The sequence below is a fragment of the Echeneis naucrates genome, chromosome 3 (assembly GCF_900963305.1).
Source record: "Echeneis naucrates chromosome 3, fEcheNa1.1, whole genome shotgun sequence".
Lineage (NCBI taxonomy): Eukaryota > Metazoa > Chordata > Actinopteri > Carangiformes > Echeneidae > Echeneis > Echeneis naucrates.
Genome location: NC_042513.1, coordinates 283,628 through 308,325, shown reverse-complemented (window position 1 = coordinate 308,325; position 24,698 = coordinate 283,628). Strand labels below are relative to the sequence as shown.

General features: G+C 42.4%; 1 protein-coding gene across 4 annotated transcripts in view; it reads right to left on the bottom strand.

Moving 5' to 3' along the window:
- The window catches only part of ano1a (anoctamin 1, calcium activated chloride channel a), a 61,108-nt gene that overhangs the window by 22,683 nt on the left and 13,727 nt on the right, over window positions 1-24,698 (bottom strand). For 3 of the 4 annotated variants that reach the window (XR_003840588.1, XM_029498240.1, XM_029498238.1), the window contains exons 3-14: window positions 21,523-21,870; window positions 19,412-19,510; window positions 18,469-18,620; window positions 15,777-15,831; window positions 15,270-15,321; window positions 13,581-13,636; window positions 13,402-13,443; window positions 6,872-6,936; window positions 6,451-6,585; window positions 5,609-5,769; window positions 1,436-1,521; window positions 687-698 (exon numbers count right to left, since the gene is read on the bottom strand). Coding sequence is in view for 3 of the 4 variants with exons in the window: in XM_029498240.1 (XP_029354100.1) it covers window positions 687-698; window positions 1,436-1,521; window positions 5,609-5,769; window positions 6,451-6,585; window positions 6,872-6,936; window positions 13,402-13,443; window positions 13,581-13,636; window positions 15,270-15,321; window positions 15,777-15,831; window positions 18,469-18,620; window positions 19,412-19,510; window positions 21,523-21,870 (1,263 nt within the window). In the remaining variant the exon portion in view is untranslated. The remainder of the gene's footprint in view (window positions 1-686; window positions 699-1,435; window positions 1,522-5,608; window positions 5,770-6,450; window positions 6,586-6,871; window positions 6,937-13,401; window positions 13,444-13,580; window positions 13,637-15,269; window positions 15,322-15,776; window positions 15,832-18,468; window positions 18,621-19,411; window positions 19,511-21,522; window positions 21,871-24,698) is intronic. The other variant, XM_029498239.1, reaches the window with a different exon arrangement.

The window sequence follows — 24,698 nt, the reverse complement described above, 5'->3', positions numbered from 1 at the left end:
GGTGGGAGCTCCAAATAAAAGCTCCTTCACATTGAAATGAGGTAATTTGGGCATCTGATGAGGATGCATTTTGAGTGCCATCCTTTGGAGATTTTCTGGGTATGTCCTACTTGGAGGAGACTGCAGGATAGACCCAGAACCAACAGGAATGATTACTTATCCCATCGTGCCTACAAACGTATCAGGGTACTTGAAGTAGAAGTGGAACATGTTGCTGGGGAGATGGATGTCTGGATCTCCTTACTTAGAATGCTGCCACTGCAGATCAGCAGTGGAAGAAAATAGATTGCTGGGTAGATTTTTTTTATTGGACTAATTGTATAGTATAACCTCACTGTGTTATTGTATGTGCTGCTAATCTTTGAGTGTGGAGACAATTGTTTCCGTTGTCTTGAGAAATGTCTTAAAAAGAGAGGTGAGGGTGGTGATTAACAGAAAGAGAACTGGAACTGGAATCGCAGCTTCAGTTTTGTTATGAGAGCCCACAAATCAACCAGTATCATAAAGAAAAAGAAAGAGCTATAGAAAACAAGAACAAAAAAGGTGAAGAATAGTCTTTCGGCTGATTCTTAGGCAGAAAGGGTATGTGTTAGAAAACAATCTCTGCAGAACAGATCTGAAACTGGAGGTGAAAAAGAAAGAAGTTGAAATATGAGAGATGGTTGGAGGTAAAGTTGAATGCAAACCTTATGTTCCTCCTGTGAAACATAACACACACACACACACACACACAAAAACACAAGGAGAAAATATTAGTCACCAAGCATTGTGTCTAAGGAGGTAATATCTGACCCGTCATCTCACGCAGTTATTTTATTATTGCATAAAAAAAGAAACGTGGGTCTTTGTGTGAGAATATATTAGATTTTGTCTAACAAAACACATCCTGACTTCTGCTTGCATGTTAGCCTCCAAATTTTGTGACTTTACTTTTAGTTTAAGTCTAATGAAAACACCTTCACCTCAATAAATATTTGAAAACTTGTACATTTCTGTATGTATTTCAATGCAAATATGCAGTTTGAGATAAACCAGGGTGGCTTACATGATGAAAGTTCCTAATTTTAATTTAAAGAAAGAAAGATTTTTTTCAGAATTGTTCAGTCTCTTATGGCTAATTGAAGCTAGAGTAATCAGCGGCTAATTAGCTTAATTTAGCAGGACATGGAGATGGAAAGAGATAACCTGGCTAATAAACCATCCAACGCACACAATTTTTCTGGCATTTTACTCCCAGTATCAGTTTTGACAGTTACAGATCAAATTCCCTATTAACTAGTTTACTGCATCTGCTTATTTCCATGTTTATGCTCAGCTAAAATAACATCCCATTTTTAGAATTGAAGCTAACCCATCTAACTCAGAGATTATCTTATTTTCCAAAATGCTTGGCAGTTGTTCTCAGATCAAATAGTGATCCATCCTGGTGTCTCACCTTTTCCTCCTCACCCAAGCCAGTTAGGTCCCAGATGTAGTTGAGTCTCATCTGTCGTCTCTTCCAGTGCTCCATGAAGAGAACAGCTACAACCAAGCAAAAACATAAAACACAGTTCTAGTTTTACTACCATTGTGAGAACCTTAACTCTTTCATATTGCCTGTCTTAGCATCTGGTATCTGCAACTACAATGTCTAAGATGAACTTGTCGGGACTGAGTGTCAAAATTTCCATACATTTTTTAAATGTGTACTTATATTGTATTGCTGAGGGTATTGCCAAGGCACCCCTTTCTAACCCTGGAGGGGAAAGCTCTGTTGTCACTAAGAATCAAAACATCACCATTCTCCCAGCAGAGAAAGGAAAACGCAGAGGTTTCAAATACACCTGATCTGATATGGTATCAACCTCTTGATTGACTCAACCAACTAAAATTTTGATCTACTGCCAAATCATGATAAAGTTACCTCAAAGCACTTTATAAAAACAGTGGGGGAGACAGGAAGTTAATGATATGAGAACGAGAGCAAGAGAAGTGCCCAGTGCATCATCCAATAATGCGGGCCTTGTAACTAAGGGATAACAAAAGCTGCATTCCTGCTGCAGGGACCTTTCAAAGAACCCTGAGTGTTCCAATTAGTGGAACCATGGTAAAAAAGGAGTTCCTGGTGTAGAGTAGTTTGCTGAGTCTGCCTACCTTCCACTTTCCTAGGCACTTAAACCAGATCTAAGTTCCCAAAACCAGTGAAAGTTTATAAGACATTGGTGGCCAAATAAGGCAAAAACATTCAAACTAAAATATAAAAAAAAAAAAAAAAAAAAAAAAAAAAAAAGCAAAAACTAACAAAAATACCAAAGCAAATAATAATAATAATTAATAATAATTTCAAAAATAAAACAGCATGTTTACCACAGCATGGCCTTCCTTCTCTCCCCAGCCCCTTATGTCCATTGATCTAATATATTGCCCTCAATTAGTCCACTTCAACCAGTACCAAACCGCAGAGGATTACTACCACAATATCTATTACACTGAATTGAAAAAGAACAGAACATAATTAACTTAGTATCTTTTAGTCCACTACATAACTACCTGTAAAGTAAATAACAACATTACTCATTCCACAAAAAAAAACCAAACATAAATACTGAAAAAAGAGGAAAACCCCTCCACATATATCAGCCTGATGATGTCAGCCATGATATTACCACTATTGTAAAAGCCAGGAAGTGCTGGGCGGCCCCCTCCAAAACACTGCATGCTGGGTCTGAACAAAAGACGCAAACAAAGGTAAGTTGAAATAAAGAAACAAACAATTGAACAACTTAACTGAAATCAAAACAGCCACAAATGCAGTCTCAAATAATACTGCAATTAAATGTGAATATTAATTCACTATTATCAAAATCTCTATTGGTCAGTGATCACATAGCTGATCATCATTGATTTATTTTCTATCACTGAACCCCGGCTGCAGTAGGATGAGTATGTCAGTACACAATTTTCATATCCCTCGTACCATAGGTGGAGGAGGAGGGGTGGCTGCGATATTTCAGTCAAGCTTATTAATCAACCCTAGACCAAAATCTGGCTGTAGGTCTTTTAAAAGCTTCACTCTTAGTCTTTCCAACTCAAATTGGAAAGGTGAAAAACCTGTTTTGTTAGTTACAGTATGCCGTCCACCTGCTCGGTACTCAGAATTCCTATCAGAATTTTCTGAGTTTATATCAGAGTTAGCACTCAGTACTGATAAAACCATTATACTGAGAAATTTCAATATTAATGGAGATGTAGAAAGTGACAGCCTTAGTTCTGTGTTTCTTTCATTACAAGAATCAACTGGCTTTTCCCAGCATGTGAATGAACCAACTCACTGCTTCAATCATATCCTTGATCTTATTCTAACATTCGGCATTGAAATTGGAAATTTAAGAATTCTTCCTCAAAACTCTCATTTGACTGACCATTACCTCGTTACATTTAAGTTTACTTTAATGGACTGCACAGCATCAAGGAATAAATTCAGCTATAGAAGATGTTTATCTGAAGATGCTGTGGCTAAATTTAAAGAGAACATTTGGTCATCATTTGCAGTAATGCCATGTCTAAATTCAAATGAGGATTTCTCCCTCATGTGGATACATGAAGGTGAAAAATGCGCTATCAGAGGTTGAAGCTCTTACATGGAAGCAGGATCATCATTCAACTGTCACAGAGACCCGATATCCTAAAGAAAATACACAATGGACATCAGGGGCTAATAAAGTGTGGTTTGGTGGCCAGGACTCTCTGTAGAGCTCAAGAACACATTGATCTCATGCCACTCATGCCAAGAGCAAAAGCAAGCCCAACAAAAGGGGCCACTCATCTCTACACCTTTGCCTGATTGTCCATGGGAAAGACTCTGAGGACTCTGTGACCTCTGTGAACACAACAGAAACAACTACCTTGTAATATCAGATTGTTACTCACGGTTCCTCGAGGTGCTGCAGCTATCATCCATTACAAGTGCCCAAGACAGCTAGACTTTAAACAGATTACATCTAGTCCTCACCATCCTCAGGGAAACAGTCATGTGGAAAGAGCAGTTCAGACTGCAAAGAAAATCCCCCTGTGCTACAGATCAACTCCCTGTGCCACCACATAAGTCAGTCGAGCAGAACTCGAACTAATGGGGAGAAAGATCAGAATACCACTCTCTACATTAGAGAAGAATATTTGACCTAATTAGCCTAACAGAAAGACAGTTAAACAGACGGATGCCAGTGAGAAGTCCAAACAAGCTTTCTACTGCAATCGCCAACATGCAGCCAGACCTCTTCCACCACTACAACCTGGAGACACATTCCTCACCAAGTTGGATCAGGAAAAGACCTGGGAGACACCAGGAGTCATTTCAAAAGAATATGTGACTCCAAGGTCATACCTCATCAACACACTACAAGGAGCAGTGTTACGGAGGAACCGCCACCATCTCCGGGCAGATCCGGTCTTCACAAGCCGTTGATGCAAGACACCCCACTTGCATCAACGGATAGTACAAGAGTGACTTCCAGCCAGCAAGTGTTATCACTACAGAGACTGTTTCTTCTAGTCCGAAGGAAGCCACAAGCCACACACACACCCCTGCACAGATACCAGGTCAGTATTGTACCAGAGCTGGACAACTGTGCAGACCAGTCAACAGGCTAGTCTTGTAGACAGACACTGAGGTGTCAATCACATGGCCTTTGGGGGGACTGGGGAAACAGAAGGACTAACTAGGTAAACCTAGGTTTCCTGACCAGCCTCTTAAATGAGACTTGATGATGATGATGAACTGCTGGTTGAACTACTGGTTCCTTCCATGTATTTCATATATCTCTATGAGCTCCTCATTTGTTTCTCTCCAAATGTGAATAATTCATCAGAACAAACTATTGGCATTGCTATGGTGCATAGCGTTACTTGATTTGTATTTATTTATTTATGTATGTATTTATTTGTTTGTGGGTTCTCATGTTCACAGGGTAAGGATTTATTTGAGGTTCTTGTTTGTTTAGCGGTTTTACTTTTGCCATGCTGGTGCTGACAGATGGCAGTGAGACTTGGCAGGACATCAGAGGAAGCTTGGCTGTGTTCACTCAGCAGTTACCTTTGCAGATTTTTCCTGGTGATTTACAAGTAGTGGTCAATAGCCTTCTCTACAGACTGGATTAGATACAGTCTCCATGTGTAACAGTGTACTCATCTGCTGGGGCTGGTTGCACAAAACATCTTAAATTAAGGTTAATTAAAGTTTTTTTTTCCTTAGCTTGGACTTATATTTAATCAATAATTTTAAATAAATTAAATTGTTGCACAGATGATTTTAGCAAATCCTGAGTTGCTGAGTTTACTGTGATAAAAGAATAAGGTAAGCACATCCTCAGAAGAATGATCTGTAACTGCAAAAGCCATCTGGAAACACTAAGCAAGAAGGAATTGCTTTTGTGCTTTTGATTATTTGATTTGTAGTATCCTGTATGATGGAAACGGTAGCATTTAGAGTTTTTCTACTGTAAAATCTTTTTCACTGCTGTAAATTCCTTAGTGTGTTTCTTGCTTAAGCAGAAAAACTTACAATAATTTGTGCATCCTGGCCCTGGTTTTTACTGGATCTTTTGGTTTCTGTTTTTGAATGAGCCCTTACCCCAGAGGGCCATGAAGATGGAAAAGAAGACTGTGGCTGGGTTGTCAAATAAGTGGCTGGCTCGGGCTGTGCCACATGCAGTCACCAACTTCCAATAGCTGCAGGCACGGTCACACAGTGGACACATGGTGATGTTGTTCCTGGAATCACAAATCTCCATACTACAACACAGACGTGGAAGAAAACATGAGGAATTTGAAGGTCAAAAACACAAAAAAATGTTGTGTCTGCGTGTCAGGGTTTGACAATTAAATAAACACTATCAACAGACTGAGATAAATCATCTTCTCCAGATGTAAAGGAATAAACAGTCTTCGACCAAGACACAACAAAGAAAATATTTTCTGTATATCCTCCAGGACTATTGCTTGTTTAAACTACTCTTAGAGCAACATTAAATGTTCTGCTATACTCAGCCTTAAGCCTAATCATTTGTTTAAATTCACAGTACTGAACTGTAAAGGAACTAAAGCCTCAGCATGTGAGGATGCGAAGAGGTGTGGTCATTTTCTGTGTGTGATTAATGCTTGTTTCCTTACTACAGAGATTTTCATCTCAACAACTCATCCTTGATTTAATAACTTTAATAGCTGTTGATAATAGCTGATGGACAGCTCTTCTCACAGAGCTGCTTTTGCTCAGAAAGTTTCTTAGTCTGCAGGATCTCTTCAAGATTCAGGTCTAGGCTCTGACTAGATCACTCCAGAAGGCAAATTTTCTTCATCTGAAGTCATTCTATATCATGTTTAATCTGATATGCATTCACACTAGTCACTGTCCCATCTTAATTACGTTTTCTTACCCGTGTATAAACATTTTGATTGTGTGAGCGGGTTGTGTACCTCGGTATGTTGTCATCAACGGTTGCACAACCATAGAGGAACACAATGACTCCAACAATTGCTGCAGGGATCAGCATCTGTGTGTACACTCCTAACCAGGCAAAATACAGACCGACCTTCTCACCAAAATACTTCCTATGGGACGAGACACCACATGTCAAAACACTGTCCATAAAATCAGATAATGCTGCAATATCATTCAACCTTTCACTTCCATCAATAACTGTATAAACCTGCTTTCTGCAACATTCCTGCAGATGATTTGCATGCAGTCTCATTTTATGGGACCTATTATATCAGTGCGGCTGTTACATGCCTTGCTGTGACAGAATGAGAGAGCCTCAGTTAGTGCTGCTGTGAAGCATGTAAGGCTATAACATATGTCTGTGATTCTCATGAGAAGTGAGACAGGACCATTGACCTGATAAGTCCAATGGGCTGGTACTTGTAGAAGACACTGTAGCTGGCCCACTCCTCATACAGAAGCTGTGAATGGAAGCAAAAGTTAATATTAAATGTTCATATAATAGAGAAAGACCAATTTGTGCCTTGTTTCATTTTTTTTTCTTCAAGAGTACTGTTTTCTGCTGGGGATGTTTGTTTCAGTAGGAAGATTTTTACTTGTCTGTCTTCATAGATTCGGTCCAGTGTATCCAATATCTACCCTCTGAATGAACTTTTCATTGTTGTTATGTAGAGTTGCACTTACTTTATTAATAAATTAAACAACTTAAAATGTTTAATGAATAGTTTGGAGGCCAAAGGTCATTACCACCTGCCATTGATGCTCAACCAAACCAGAAGAAACACCAAAAGGATTTTACTAGTAGTGTTAAGCTACTAGCTGTGGAATTTCCTATAGAATCCATTGTTTCATTGAATCCATCATCACTTTCAACAGAAGCTTGGTTCTCTCTCTGTATAACATGCACCTTAACCCTAACCCTAACCCCTAAAAACAATTACCAAACTGAGCAGAAAAATCATTGGTTGACAGCAGAAACACCTAAACAGCATCTAAAGAAACTAAAAAAACAATAAATAGCCTCCTATAAAAGACACACTCAATATATAATCACTACAGACCCAGTACACAATCAAAGTTCATTGGTTCATTCTGTTGTCCAAAGACCTGGAAAAGTGAAGCTGATCAAAAGACACATGAGGAATAGACCTGACTCAGACACTGGTTTGTCCTTATGTTTCTCACCTGTCTCAAAATCTATTAATGCAGCATATTCAGAGTGATATATTCTTTCTCAGCACATAGTTGCTTGAACAAATAAGAACTTCAGCCTTTTTAAAATGGGTTCTTCTCGAAGTTTCCATAGAAGAGCACGGAAAAAGATGCAGTTTCATTGAAAATGTCTAAGCTTTGGATGTCTGCACTTAACTTCTTGGGTTGCTCAAGCATGTGCAAATGGAGATAGTGGTGGATGCGAGAAAGTATTACTATTATACTACTAGTATTATTATTACAACGTCAGCCCTCTGCAAATCAATGTCTAGTGAAGTAGACGGTCAGTCACAACGGTTACTCACAAGCACCCGGCTGCGCCCCACTACGTTGGAGTTTTCCCCGGTGGATGAGAGGGTCGCCTCCCTACGCCTCATTTTTATGAGGGGGAAAACTCTGACCGTTGTTTGTGTGTACGCATCAAACAGCAGTTCGGAGTATTCGGCCTTCTTGGAGACCCTGAATTGGGTCCTGTATGAGGCTCCAGTAGGTGACTCCATCGTCCTATTGGGGGACTTCAACGTGCATGTGGGCAATGATGGAGACACCTGGAGAGGCATGATTGGGAGGAACAGCCTTTCTGATCTGAACGCAAGCTGTGGTTTGTCGTTGGACATGGACTATCCATAATGAACGCCATGTTCAAGCATAAGGATGCTCATAAGTATACTTGGTACCAGAGCACCCTAAGCCGAAGGTCAATGATCGATTTTGTGATCGTGTCATCTGATCCGAGGCCGCATGTGTTGGACACTCGGGTGAAGAGAGGGGCGGAGCTGTCAACTGATCACCACCTGGTGGTGAGTTAGGTTGGGTGGCGGGGGAAGACTCGGCGGGGGAAGACAGGCCTGGCAAGCCCAAACGTGTAGTGCGGGTGAACTGGGAATATCTCGAGGAGGCCTCTATCCAACAGACCTTCAACTCCCACCTCTGGCAGTGCTTTTCTAGCTGTGGAGGTTGGGGACATTGAACTTGAGTGGTCAATGTTCAAAACCTCTTTTGCCAAAGCTGTCGTGGGGAGCTGTGGCCTCAAGGCTTTGGGTGCCTCAAGGGACAATAACCTTCAGACACCGTGGTGGACACCGGTGGTCAGGGAGGCTGTCCGACTGAAGAAGGAGGCCTTCCGGGATGTATTGGCCCGGGGGACTCCTGAGACGGTTGCAAGGTACCAACAGGCCCAAAGGGCTGCAGCCGTCCATCCGTCCAGAAATGTTCAAGGCTCTGGGTGTCGAGGGGCTGTCGTGGTTGACACGCCTTTTCAATATTGCGTTGAAGTCTGGAACAGTACCATACGTACCATAGTGGCAGACCGGGGTGGTGGTTCCCTTGTTTAAAAAAGGGAACCTGAGGATGTGTGCCAATTACTGGGGCATCACACTCCTCAGCCTTCCTGGGAAAGTCTACTCCAAGGTGTTGGAAAGGAAGGTCCGGCCGATTGTCGAACATCAGATTGAAGAGCAATGCAGATTCTGTCCTGGTCGTGGAACAATGGACCAGATCTTTACTCTTGTGCGTATCCTGGAGAAGGGCTGGGAGTATGCCTATCCAGTCTACATGTGTTTTGTGGACTTGGAGAAGGCGCACGACCGGGTTCCCCAGGGTATGTTATGGGAGGTGCTGCAGGAGTGTGGGGTGAGGGGGTTCTGCTGAGGGCCATCCAATCTCTGTATTCCCAAACCGAGAGCTATGTCTGGGTTCTTGGAAATAAGCCGGACTTGTTTCATGTGGGGGTTGACCTCCGCCAGGGCTGTGCTTTGTCACCATCCTCCTGTTTGTGATTTTCATGGACAGGATATCGAGGCGTAGTCGTGGGGGAGGAGAGCTGCAGTTCATGGAGCTGAGGGTTACATCCCTGCTTTTTGTGGATGATGTGGTCCTATTGGCTGTGACCTACAGTGCTCACTGGACAGGTTCGTAGCTGAGTGTTAAGCAGCTGGGATGAGGATCGGAGCAGCAGGGGCGGTGTTGCGTTCGCTCTACCGCACTGTTGTGACGAAGAGGGAGCTGAGCCAAGGCAAAGCTCTCTATCTACTGGTCAGTCTTTGTTCCTACACTCACTTATGGTCATGAGCGATGGGTCATGACTGAAAAAACGAGATCGCGGGTACAAGCGGCTGAAATTGGTTTCCTCAGGAGAGTGGCTGGAGTTTCCCTTAGAGATAGGGTGAGAAGTTCAGCCATCCGGGAGGGACTTGGAGTAGAGCCACTGCTCCTTCACGTGGAAAGGAGCCAGTTGAGATGGTTCGGGCATCTGATAAGGATGCCACTGGGGCGCCTCCCAATGGAGGTCTTCCTGGCATGTCCAGTTGGGAGGAGGCCACGGGGCAGGCTGAGGACCAGGTGGGGAGATTTTATCTCCACACTGGCCTAGGAGCGCCTTGGGATCCCCCAGTCAGAGCTGGCCAATGTGGCCGGGGAAAAGGAAGTTTGGGGTCATCTGCTGGAGCTGATACCCCCATGACCTGGTCCCGGGTAAGCGGATGAAGATGAATGAAAGAATGAATTAATATAAAAAAAGCAAAAATAATGGTTTTCAGTGTGAGAGGTGTGGAGGAAACAAAGAAATTACGAACCAGCGGTCACAGGTGTCAGAAGATAATTTACAGAGGAGATAGGAGAGTCACACAGACATATATGTAGGAGCAAACACATAGTAAGAAGGCCTTGCAGGCCTAAACAAAATGCTGAGATGGCATCAAAGTCAGAAAAGGGGAATTCCTATTGGTGGGAATATGAATGAGGACAGGAAGCTTGGAGACGAGGGAGAAGTGTAGGTAGTAGGTTGAAGCTCAATATATATATATAGCGAGGAAGGATTCATTTCTCAGTGTGTTCGAACTCACGCTGTTTGTTCAGAATACTTGCTGTACTTTGAATAAAACTGCAACCTCAACAGACTCTGAAGCCTCTGATATCTTTTGTCCTGAAAATTTTGAAGCATGTAACAGCTGATTTGGGAAATTGGAAGACCACGTTGAGCACCACTGCCAGGTCTTATATGGCCCTCAGCTTGGCAGTTGGGAGCCACAACAAAGGCTAGCCTGTTAAAACCTTTTATGCTTTTCTGAAGCCAAGAGATGTCCCACCAGCTTGTCATTCTCCAAGGATTCAGTGACCACATGCCATCTGAGTTAACTGATAAAATGCTGGCTTTGCAAGGAAGTAAAAAAACTGATTTTCTGTTTCACGCCTCTTTCTTCATCAACTGCCAACTTAAGTACAAGCTGCCTTTACAAACACTGTTATCAGTTACTTAAGCACAAGCTCATACTGCATCATAAACCCTGGAGGATGTAACTGCAGCTTGCAAATGGCAACTGTCTAACCACAAGAGACGCTACTCCCCATGCAGTTTCAGAGGAACAAGAAAATTTCATTAGCTACCATGAGTTCATAAGGATGCCATTTGGACTTAAAAATGCAGCACAGCCCTTGCAACACCACATGGACACTGCTCAGAGACTTTCCTGTTCATCTTGACAAAATGTTTTCATCTCCAGCTTCTCAAGAGCAGAACACACATCCCACCTCTTAATTTTTTTCGGTGACTTTAAATTGCATGGTGCAAATATCAACACCACTAAATGCCAGTTTGGGCAGGACATTGTTGACTTCCTTTGTCTACGCATTACCAGAGATGTGACAGTTCCCCTTCCAACAAAGGATGAAGCTGTGACAGGTTTTCCTGGTCAACAGCCAAACAGAGGAATACACTTCCAGACAGCACCAAAAATTTTACAACAAACCTCACATTTCAGATTGGCCACCTGCAGCCCTGCATCCCACTCAATCTGCACTCTGGTTATGCATTAGGCCTGTTCCAGGTCCTAGAGGCAGGAGATAAAACTTTAGCGTAAGTTTGAGCACAATTTGGTGAATTGCCTTAAAAACCAGACCACTTGGACATACAGGCCAACAGGCATTCAGGCCTCCCACTTTGCCAGCAAACTGCAAGTGGGAGTGTGACGATTCAACTATTTAGTCCACTAGGCAGGCAGCGCCTATCCTTTTATTTCTGTTTAAATAAAATTCCTATAGAACATTTAACAGAAAATACATGAAATGAAATAATTTCATGCTGTGCCAGTGAATGTTGTCACAGAGCTTTATTTTTTTCCTTTTTTCCTTTAAGGACATTCAGAATCTTAAATAAATGGATAAAATAAATGGACTAGTTTGATCTTTTGTGTGTTTTTTACTTTTTCCACAGTGCGTATATGCTATGCACTGCTAACATACACTAGACAGGCACTGCTGGGCATTGCTGATTCCACTACCACTACCCCGTGAAGACCCTGAAGCAGAAAGCTCGAGTGAACCAGCTGACCCTGGGGGATCACTCCGGAGACGGCAACACAAGCAAGGCAAGAGGGGAGGGCTCCATGCTTGGCTAAAAGCTTTCGCGAGCTAACCACCAGTAACCAGCCTCTTGCTAACAAACATGCGGTCTCTGGAAAACAAATTGGACGAGCTAAGAGCCAGTTACAACACATCTAGGAATACTGCAGATTACGCTAAGGTTAAAGGGGAGGTGTGTGTATGCGTGTTTGAAATTTCTTCCCTACTGATGATCATATGTATATGTAAATATATTAATGCTTTGGTTGAGATCTAAATCTAAAATTAGGAGGATCCCATGCTGTCATTGCAGTGGGCAAACTGTATGTCAATGGCCGTCTGTTGTTTTGTGTTATACTTTATTTATGAATGTGATGTTTATATGGTTTGCAGTGCAATTATATAATATGCAGTTACATTGGCCACACACGTACTCTTGGCATTCTCGGGAGGGGGGGCTGCCTCCCAACACGGTGGTTGGGTTGGGGTTGGTCGTGGACCTTGCTGTTGTGCAATGTTGTGCCCTGGGTGGTGGTCTTATTGGGCCTGGGTTACCCTGGACTACGTCCACACCTGAGGAGCCCTCAGGCCCCGTTTGGGTGGAGGAGGATGGGGGTGTTTCTTTTATTTTTTTCATTTGGGTGAATTGGTTGGGGGAGTGGGAGGGCAGCTCTGTCTGGGGTCCTGGTCACTGTGGTGGGCTGCAGCTGACGCGATCCGGGCGTGGGACGGGGCCCTTGCTGGGGGCCTCTGGTCAGGCTGGCTCTGTGCCCCTGGGCTTAGCCTATGCTGTGTGGGGCATGCCCAACAGGCCTGGGGTCCATTGGTTCCTTTGTCTCTCTGTGAGCTGCCTCCGGGTGGGGGTCGCTGCTCACGTGTCCTTGGACCTGGGTTGGACCTGGTGATGTCTGTGCTCTGGGGGTTGCTGGGTACCATGGTGGCTCGGTCCTGACCTGCCTGCTATCCTGGGCCAGGGGCATGCTGTTCCTACCTCCCCCCCCCGATACCAGCTACAGTCAGCTACCCACAACATCTGATGAAAAACTGTAGCTTGCACGTACACACACATATGCTCGCATATATACAAGGTGCACAACTCATATTGCATGGAAAACCCTGCTCTCACAGTTTATGTTGATATTGTTGTTGCTGTTGTTGTCTCTGTGTACCTGTCTTCCCCATGTTAATAGTGTTGCTGCTCCTGTTGTTCTTCTTCTTCCCTATCCTGTTCCTATACTCTCTTTCCATCCATTCCTGAGCTTCAGCCCAGTAGCTTTACCAGCAAACCAATACCATTGCCAAACACAAATGGCAACAGGAGGAGGACAGGTAATAAATAAATAAATAACATTATTACATGGATAGGCTCGCCTTACCTTCCTGTCATTAGATTCGGCATTGGCCTCTGTAATGTCTCCCTGTAAAATATATACGTGTTTGCACAAACATGACACATGACAAAATGATGAAATGCAACTTAACAGAAACTTGAGGGTGACAGATTATTATTGAGTACAAACATCAGCTGATCATTTATCATGGCAATCATACTCACATCATGTAGAGGATAAGCAGATGAGTAGACACCATTGGCTAGCAGACTGGTGATCCCTGTGAAATATAAGGTGTTAAAATGAGATCAGATAATACTTTTTAATTTTAATTTTATTTGTCCCTCAGAGATGGGAAATTTGTGAGTTGCAGGTAGTTTATGCTGCCTGGGGGTGTTTCAGCACAAATGCCCTAACCTTGACCCTGGAGTAAGTTAGCCTAAAAGATTCAGAAGTGACACATTTGTTCTTATTTCGTATTTTTTTATTAATATCGATAAGTTATGTCAGTAATCGATACACCCACTATTGCAAGCCAACTATGTGAACATCTGCATAGGCTTGTTTGAACAGTTTCTGTCACTGGTTTAAATTATATTTATCAGATAGATTGTTCTACACATTTTGTTCATGTTAATGGCGTTTCCTCATGCACTTTGGTTAACCATGCAGTTCCACAGGGATCTGTACTTGGACCAATCCTTTTCAGCCTGTATATGCTTCCTTTATGCAATATTATTCAGACACACAGCACAGCATCAACTTTCACTATTATTCAGATGATGCTATACTCCGACAGCCGACTGAAACAAATCAGCTAGTCAGACTTCAGTTAGCTGCCACCTCTGCTGTTCAGTATCTTGGAGTCATTTGTGACCAGGGCACATCACATAAAACAAGTCTCAGACAGTATTCCTTAACCTACGCAGTATTGCGAAGATCAGAAACATTCTGTCTCAAGAGGATGCAGAAAAACTAGCCTATGCATTAGTTACTTCTAAAATGGACTACTATTTGTGACTACCCCAAAAAAGGCCATTAGCTAATTCAGAATGCTACTGCAGGAATATTTACACAAACTAGAAAAACACATCACATTTCTCCTTTGCTAGCTCTTTATCTCACTCGCTCTCTCCACCCAATCAGTCAAGGGAGATGGCTGTCCTCCCTGAGCCTGGTTTGCCTGAGGTTTCTCGGTTTTGCTTTGTCTCTCAGTTTCTCTTCGGGGAAGTTTTTCCTTTCCACTTTCACCAATCGCTTTGTCTTGAAGGGATTTTTTGAGTCTCTTTAACAACTTCAGAAAGAAAGTTTTGTCATTCCCAGTTTTATTTTGATGTGTGGTACCCTTACCCTTGTCTTCCTGTTAAGTTTCCCTTTTGTGCATACCTGGCCCCAACCTAATGTATTTCGCCTATGTCTTGTTAGCGCGCGCTCCCTCATGTATTTCCCCTTCCCTTCTGTGCCAAATAGTCTTTTGTTAGCATATCAATGTTCTTTCCTGTCTAGTCAAGTGTGTTACTTCCTTTTGTACTTAAATTCTGCCTTTTTGTCTTGTGTTTTCTTTTTTTTTAACTGGATCCTGTTTCCTGTCTTGACTGCCTGTCTGGTATGACCCTGTTTTGGTATAAAGGACTTTGATTCAGCCATATTCTGAGTACTCTGCATTTTGTTTCTTCATGGTTCTGGATTGTGACAGCGGAGAATTACTGAGGTCAGTTAATCTCAGTTGTCAAGACTGTTGTTAGGGCAGGGCAGGGCTCACTGTCACTGCTGTAGGTCTAGACTTGTTGAAGAACAGAAAGCAGATCCAGATACAAAGAAATGACATGTGGCTCTCCAATAATACAACGATTCAGATTAGCAGTGGAATGAGTTGACCTGAATGTCAAAGTAAAATATATGCCATGTCTCACCCATGGAGTATTTGGCTCTCGTGCATCTTGTCCTCTTCAGTACCTCATAGACCTGATAACATAGAAATAGGAATAGTTAAACAAGCAGTTTCCTGAGTAAAAACATGATGACACATTGTGTATGACATGTTCTACACCTGTGTACCCCTAACACAAGGGAAACTGTCTTATGTTTTGCATCAGGTTGCTAATCAGCTTGGTGAACAAAACAAAGCTACAGCTCAGTTGGATTGAAGCGGTAACCAATACTGAGATGTCAATTAAATTACCCAGTAATCGAACAAGCACTGGAAAGGATTGTGTAGGAGTATGTGTGTGTGTGTGTGTCTCAATGCAACAACATGTATGTGATGCAGATTCAGAAACTGTCTTACTGTGTAGACTCACAGAGGGTTAGGATGTCTCATTGGAGATCAGAGTGCACACGGAGTACTGAACTCATACACATGCTGTCACTGACTACACAATGAAGGGGCCACTGTTTAAGCACAGCACTGAAATACTTACTATTGAGCTCCTGGTCTTGCTGTCAAAGAACTTATCCCTGTCGGACAGATCAAATCTGGCAACAAAAAGCGCAACAAATCTGGGTTTCAGGACCAAAGGTAAAATAATTAATATGTTACGCAAACATTCTTATCCACAAGAAGATTGGGTCTACATCAATAAGTTGCAGTACAATGGGCAAGACCTTGACAGCAAACTTATAATGAGAAGTGAAGGAGGTGTGGGAGAAATAGCACTAGAAATCTAGTAAGAAGTTAATTTTACATCTACATCTAGAGGTACCAGGTGATGGTAGGAGGTTGGATTGTAAATGTAGTCTTGTCATGTCATTTTATTGGGCCTTGCATTTTATACAAGCCATATCAGCCTTTTATAGCACATGCCATTGGTTTAGGAGTACTCACTCTTCAGCATTGTGACTCCAGAACTGTGATTCTAAAGCAATGACTCTTAAGTACAGTGACTCTTCAGCACAGTGATTCTTCAGGACTGCTTCTCTTTAGCACTGACTCTTCAGCATTGTTTGTCTAGAGCACTATGCCTCTTCAGCACTTACACCCTAAAACACTATTCCTCTTCAGCACAGTTTCTCTAGAGCAGGGGTCTTCAAGGTTTGTTTGTCATTTCAACAACCCCCAAAGTGATGGAGAGATGGAGCGGGGACCCCCTACTTATATATATTGTGTATAAAATTGTGTTTTCTATTAAATTGGTCCTATAGTGTATAATGTATAATGTACCTTGTTCACAGGTTCATATTCACGTTTTTATTTCGAACATGCAAGGTACAGTAGGGTGGCCACGCCACTGCCATTTATGAACATAACTGAAACTGATACCTACCAACATGTTATCTTGCATACAATATTTAACTACTTGACAGATTCATGTTTTAATTTTGTGAATCCTGTGAACAGTGAACATTAGTGAGATGTCTGTCCCTGATACGTAGCACACAAATTGTCTAACCTAGGATGGATGGAGATTGTAAAGCAGAGAGTCATATCAGCCTCAGGCTGGAGTCTTGACCTGTATTTGTTTTTCAGGTAGGTGACTGAGGAAAATCCACTTTCACAAAGATAAGTTGTAGCAAATGGCAACAGGCTCTTCATTGCTTTTGTTGCCAGTTGTGGAAAGTCTTTCTGGCAAGATATCCAGAACTGGATGAGAAGTTTACTTTCATTTATGTTTCTGAACGTGCTGTCAATGACAGAAGTTCAATGAGCTGATCCTCTGTCACTGCCAGGTGTGCGCCATCTGCTGCTTTGTCTCTGAATGGAAACTGCATCCATTTGTTGTCACTGAGCCAGGAGTTGGCCTCTGAAAAGTAGTCCAGGTTGGAAAGATTCGCATGCGTCACGGGAGGCGAGAGCACAGCGGAATCTCCCAGCTTGTCCACTGATGGAAACATAGAAAATATTCCCCCCCGGCGCGCTCCTTCTATCTTATGATTTTATTTTATTTATTTGTTTTTATTTTTATTTATTTATTTATTTTATTTTTTTTGAGGAAGCCTTTCATCCAGTCATACAATTGAAAGGCATGTGTGTTGCGACCTTCCATCGAACTGTTCTGTTTGTTCAGCTCAGCAAAAATGTCAGCAAGATATGCCAGTTTGGTGATCCAAGTATTGTCGCTCGCGCTTTTGGAGAAGTTTACGCTTACCCATTACTGGGGCTGCAGGGCCTACAGCACCACTTTCCTTTTCACCTGTGGTTTCTTAGGCGGAGGGGAGGCATGTCTCTGTTGTGCTTTCTTTTTTTTGTGTTAAAAATCTATCTTTTTTTTTTTTTTTTTCATTTTTTCGATGCAAAACATAAGCTGCAAGCTGCTAGCATAATAAGAATGGGTTCTCGGCCAATCATGGGAGACCTGACAGAGCCAGCGTGTCACATACGCCTCGTGATTGGCACAGCAGCGATAGATTGTTTATTTACATCAAGAAATCTCCCATAAATATATTTTACATCACAGTTAGAGCCTTGATTCTTTCCCCCTAACCCCAAAGACCATAAAAAGTCTAATCAACCCTGCAGTACCTCCACGGACCCCCTGTTGAAGAGCTATGCTCTAGAGCACGGGTGTAACTGTATGACATTTGACCCAGGTCTACAAAATTCTCTGTCTGTTCCTCCTCTATCTCTCCTCTCCCAAGGCTCTTGCTTCCCTTGTGCCCACTTGGTACCTGGATCTTCTGAGGCCTCCCTTAGATTAGCTTTCTTGGCTCGGAGGTCAGCCTTGACCTCCTTTGCAGTGCTTCACTCTTCTCTTGGTAGTGATGTGAGGTCTGACCTAAGATGTCTAAGAGCAAACTGAACGTGACCAAACTTGAAGCAATATTCCCTGCTGTTCCCTGCAATCAATGAGCCTCAAGTTAGCATCAACTGGAACTTAACTGCAAAACCAGCAATGCAACCAATTTAAGAAACTACCACTCAGAACTTGAGCTCTGGACTCTGGACAAAGACATTGTCTGCTGACTTCGACTTCTGGACGTATTTTGCTAAAATACATTTAAAATGACAAAAAACTTTAATTTACAACTGATCCAATTCATCCCCCATGACACAAGGGTCAAACTATGATTGCCATTTTATGTTAGATGAAATGTGGGAGCTCTCAGGCTCGACAAGCATGTGTCAAAAATGCTATCATCAGTCTGTTAAAACTAACACAAAAGGTCTTGACTTACAGATGCTGCTTCTCCCTAGAGAAAGGATGAGAGAGGGATTTGATGCTGTCTTGTCTGTTGGCATCCACTTTTGGATGGAGTGGAGCTGTGACTTTGTGAATAAAGAGTCGGATCTTCTCCACCACATTACTGCCTTGTTTCACATCGTACACCTGTGAAGGAAGCAAAGCAGGTAAATCATAGAGCATGATTCCCTTTACAAGAGCTAATGGTAAAATGTTATGTTCATGTCTGGCAGATGTGTCAGTAATTGAAACAAGATTATGTTTATGGTTGAAAAGATCAGCCATGGGCTTTTTGTTGTTCTTTACCATTAAATGCATGAGAAAATGCTTAATTTCTCGAGGACATCTCTAAAACTGGTTAATGTGTCACTGTCTAAATCCAGAGGTTGAAACAGACCATGTGTAGAAGTTGTAATACATATTTTTTCAAAGATTGTGGTGGGTTTTAGACTGAGTCAGCTGAAAATTTGTATTGTATTTGAACTGCACAAATTTCCCTGTGGCACTAGACAAATATTTGGGTGTTCATACATTTTTTATTCATGAGTGATTTGGATCAAATTCCCACTGTAAAGCAGCACAGCTAGTCAAGTGGTTAGTGTGTATGGCATATAATTGCAGCATCCTGGGTCAAATCTGACTAAGGGACCTATACTGAGTCATTCCCCTTTCTCTCTGCTACTTACTGTCTGAAATAATGCCATAAAAAGCCAAGAAACATGTCACTGTACCTTAACAATGAGACAACACTAACCCTTGCAATAGCTGACCAAGCCAAACAGACACACCAAAGTGTTGTAATATATGAATGCAAAGGGCAATGCAACTGTAAACATTGATTGTCACTCTTTTCACAAAGTTGGACTGCAACTCAGCAAGCCGGTCTGCTCAGCCTGATGGAGACGGAAAGGTGCAGCCACTGTTGTCGGGTGGAGTACCTTCTTTGTTGGCATTTTGAGCTTCATCAACTCAGCCTCTTGACAAAGGACATTCCAGGGAGCATGTATCTTCAGGAACCCAATTCCTGGGATCTTACACTGAAACACAAACATTGTTTGTATACACTGTTTTCTGTGAACACAACCATTTATACAGCTACAGCATTCACATCTCATTACTGCTTATTGGATTAGCTCTGCAACCTCTACAATTATGTAAAACCTCCTCCACTGCCAGGCTCCCTTCACACAGTTCAGTACACTGACCTGTCTGGATGCAGAAATATAACATCCAATGCAAAGTAGCTGACTAAGGGTACATATCATACAGCATATTTTATGGAAATTGCTCAGGCTGTTTTCCCCCTTAGAAGCAAAGGCTAATGTGTAATTTTGTACATTTACTTTAAATAGAAAGAAAAACTGTAACAGTGCCGGACTTTTGGATATCTTGAGTTAAAGGGTTACTTAAATATATTTTGAAAACTACTTATGAGTAGATAAGTGAAAAACAATTTCTCTTAAAGCTGTAAGCAGCGATAAACGGGCAATCGTACACCTATGAAACTCGGCCTGCTCCTAGACTCACTCCCGCCCAAACGCCTTAAAACTTGAAAGGCTTTGTTGCAAGTGGCGTGTGCACAATGTATTGTGAGCCATCAGTTTTACATCATGTGGAAATGTACAATGTGGAGAACACATCCTGTTAATATCATTGAAATATGTTTTCGCAATGAGCTTGACTCTCTCTCGCTCTAAGTCAGAGCCACTATTGACACTTTAGAATTTAGACCTGATTGGACTATGTATGCTGGAGTTATGAGGACTTCCTTTTTTTATGGTGGAACCTGGCAAAGCCTCAAAAACTCGCTGCCACTCCTTGCCAAGCTGGTATGACGGATGAAAAAGAGTTTGCTAGTTTTCCATCATCATAGTCTTGAGATGATACTGAGCAAATATGAAGTATTTGGATGAAAACTTTAGGAGGAATTCATTAAAGTATGAGGAAATCGACAAAATCAGCCAAAAATCAGAAATTCTAATCAAAGTAACTGACATCCTGTCTAAATGAGGGTATGGCTCCTTAAGACTTTTTTGTGCAGCTCACCACACATGGGTTTCCCAATTTTAGTTCATGTAGGCCATTCCTGAGCATTTGCCTACATGAACCTCAAAACAAGACAGCGTGTTGGCTGCAACCAATAAAATATTGAAATTTCACACAATCCTGACATGCTGTCATGGGGCTTTGGGGTATGTTTAAGTCCCCAAATAGGTGGTCGAAACATCAAAATAATACCAAGGGAACCAATAGGTCTCTTGCACGGTCAAATGCTCGGGCCCTAACTATACATATTATACCAACTATAATTTAGAATTTCAACTAATAAACTTTTTAAATGGATCATAAATGCCGGAGCCAATCCCAACTCACATTGTATGAGACCCTGGACAGGTTGCCAGTCCATCGCAGGTAGCTGAACTATATTTTACCTAATTAGTTTTTTAAAGAGTAGGCACTGTATTTTCATTTTCCTGCCCATCCTAAATATAGTTCTGATGTTTTTTACTCCAGTGGCACCAAGAGCTTGCGCACGGAGGGATTTGTTGGGTCTCTTTAAATAATTCTATATAGTTTGGTCTATTATATCCAGGGTGTACCATGCCCTCGCCCATTGCGACCTGGGATTGGCTCCAGCACCGCTGTGACCCGGAAACAGATAAGTGGCAGAAGATGAATGAATGAATCAGTAACCTGACATTTTTAACCAGGTTCAGAAAGGAACTCATATTACTAATTCATCTGCAGTATCTGGCCTGGTATAAGAGTGTGATTAACATGGTCTTCACTTGTCCATTGTCATCTGTCACTAGTGCATTACATCAAAAGAGCTAGGAGCTGTTTCAGGCTCCACATGTCTGAAGTCAATACGGATCATTGGTCCACATTCCAACAACAGCTGCTCCTCTGTAGAGCAGGAAGACCAGGAAAACACATTACACTGGCAGATATTGATCTCTTCAGCAACTAAAATGAAAGGTAATAGGAGTGACTTGAGAAATACTGTGCAGCAGGCAAGAAAAACACAACTCTCTTGTCTTCCACTTACCCTTTCATCCCTCTCTAGTTCCAGACCTGTCTCCAGGAGGTTTTCCTCAAATTCTTCTCGTCTAAAACGCTTGTCATCCTCATGATAATTTGTCCGCTGTTCCTGAGCAGCGATCTCTGGGTCTTCCTTCGGCTGTAGCGGGGCTCGGCTACTCCTCATGCTCAGGCTTCGGCGAAGCCCTTGGATAAAGTTGTTGTCGCTGAACCTAGATGAGCGGCGCCGGATGTTGACAGACTTCTGGATGTGGTAGGCCAGCACATAGTCCACCCGCCGATGCCCATCAGAGAAGTATGGCCCTACTTGCGGGTATAGGGTCGAGACATCGTCCACAGATAGGTCTTTCATCGGCTACAGGAAAAGAAACAATAAATGAATAATATTTTTGCTGTCTTTATTTGTGTCTCGATATATGATTCCACCCATCCTGTCGCAAAGTGCTTGCTTATTGAGAAATACGTTCTGTATCTTTAAGTAATTCTATCCAGAGTTTGGTGTGCACATGCTATATATGTAAAGAGCTTTGACGTAATTCTGTTATGATTTGGCACTATATAAAAATGTTTGTTTTGATTTATTTTGTTGTGGACACTTCAGGTGCTCTTTTTGGAGGAAAAAGCACATGGGCCAAGCATTCTAAGCTGTCGGTAGATGCGCCAGCAGTTTTCCTGTCTACAAAAAATATGAAGTCAAAAAAAAAAAAAAAGAAAAAAAAGACAGGAACAAAAAATGGGAACAGGAACTCCAGAATCAACGTAGGAAGTCAAACATTAAGAATCAAAAGGATTCAACCTGAGAGGACTAAAGAACAAAGCAAAAGGACACAAAAATTCAAATTGACAAAGGCAAAAGGGGAGACAAATAACTAACTACACAATGAAGGAAATTGCAATTGATCACTGCTGGAACACATTAGTGTTGATCTGACAATCAAACTGGAGGAAAAACCAGACAATGACAGAAAGTAATAACATGAGACATAGTCCAAATCAAGTCCAAAGCAATCAGGTATTTAAATGTATTCCTATATGTACCAAAGTCCTTCATCTAAAGAGATATTTACCTGCTGTTTATACAATTCTCATAAACTTTGAGTTAATTCTGGTGTTTAGTGTTCTGTCCAGGTAATTTCCTGTTTTATTTTGTAGTCCTGGTTTCTTCGTGTTTCCCCGTTATGTCCATGTCCTGTCGTTTTGTTCCTGCCTTGTCCGTTCGTTATTAAAGTGTTTTCATCATCACCTACCTGTTTTTCCGGCTCCTGCATTTGGGTCCTCCCTGCAACGCGCACGCACCACGTTTCCCGTAGTGACAGAATGATCCGACCAGTAATGGACCCAGCGGAGTCTGTGCTTGCCCTGGGGACCGTGCGGCTGCCCGTTCTGCCTGCTGTTCCCCAGCCCCCGGTACTCGGTTTTGTGGGTCTCAAGCCCTCCCACCAGGCGGATATTCAGGAGGCGTGGATGGCAGCAGCAGATCGGCTGTCGTCCCTGCTGCAGGAACTGCAGGAACACCTGCAGCGGACCTCCAACCCACCCATGCAGCCACCTCCCGCTCCTGATCCTGCCGCCGCCGCAGCCGTTTTGTGTTCCCGTCCCCGTGTCACCGCCTCATGAGCCCTGGCCTCCTCCTCCCGCCGTCTTCCGATGGCCCTCCACCCCATGTTTGATGTTTTTTGGTTTTTGGACGTCTGGTAGCCGTCCTTTAAGGCGGGGGGGTACTGTCAGGTTTTGAGTTAATTCTGGTGTTTAGTGTTCTGTCCATGTAATTTCCTGTTTTATTTTGTAGTCCTGGTTCCTTTGTGTTTCCCCGTTATGTTACTTCCTGGTTGTGTCCCATGTTGACTGCCTTCCCTGCCCTAATGTGGATCACCTGTGTCTTGTCTAGCACTGTGTATTTAAGTCCTGTTTTCGGTCTAGTCCTTGTCGGGTCCTTGTCGGATCTTTGTCGTTTGCCCTGTCATTTCGTCCTTGCCTTGTCCATGCCCGGCCTTGTTGTTTTGCCCATGCCCTGTCATTTTGTTCCTGCCTTGTCCGTTCGTTATTAAAGTGTTTTCATCATCACCTACCTGATTTTCCGGCTCCTGCATTTGGGTCCTCCCTGCAACGCGCTCGCACCGCGTTTCCCGTTGTGACAAGACTGAATGTAGATAGATCAGAATAACCACAAAAATGAAACAAGCAGTTTTTTGTTTTCTTTTTTAACAGGCACAGCAGCATACTGTTTTCTTGGTTGTACAATACATAAGGCTGTCAGCCTCGTCCTCACTACACACATTTTATTTTTAGCCCTCTCTCAACAGGAAGTAGTCATAGCTGGGTCAGAGGTGGTTACTCAGAGGGCACATTAGGATGTGGTGGTGTATACATCACCCATCGATAGGATTTTTTTTTTCTTTTTTTTTTTTCTCACCCATTTTCTGGAAAATAAACTGCTACATTCACAGTGCCACCCACACACACAGCACACACATTTCCAAGCATTCTAAGCTCAAGGTAGGCTCCCCAGCGGTATTCCAGGGAGTACAGTTTCACATCAGCAGTCTGTACCATGTGGGAGCTGAAACTGTTTTTCTATCTTGAAGAGTCAAGGCTCAATAAGTTAATGTTGGCCAGACTTTTATGACCATCAACAGTGCTTCTGTGCATATATCCCACTGCTGTGTACCAAATTAATTAATTAAATATTAATCTTAAACTTTTCACTCTTTATTACATTGCAGCAATTTGCTAAAATCATTTAAGAAGATTCTTTCCCTCATGAATGTACACACAGTAATATCTGATATGAGGTATAGTTACCAAATCCGTGCCTTGAAGCAGACATCAAGGAAATTAGAAAGAAACTGGCGTTCCAGTAAGTCAGAAGAGTCTCACAGAGCCTGGAAAGATAGCCTAAAAACGTATAAAAAAGCTCTCCGCAGTGCTAGAAGTTCATATTACTCAGCACTCATAGAAGAAAACAAGAACAACCCCAGGTTTCTCTTCAGCACTGTAGCCAGGCTGACAGAGAGCCATAGCTCAGTTGAACCAGTGATCCCCTTAGCTCTAAGCAGTAATGATTTTATTAGCTTTTTTTCAGACAAAATTCTCACAATCAGAGAAAGAATTTATCAGCTCTTGCCTACGTTAGATAAAAATCCCCTTCTGAAGACGGCAACTGCTGAATCAGCTGCGGTGCCT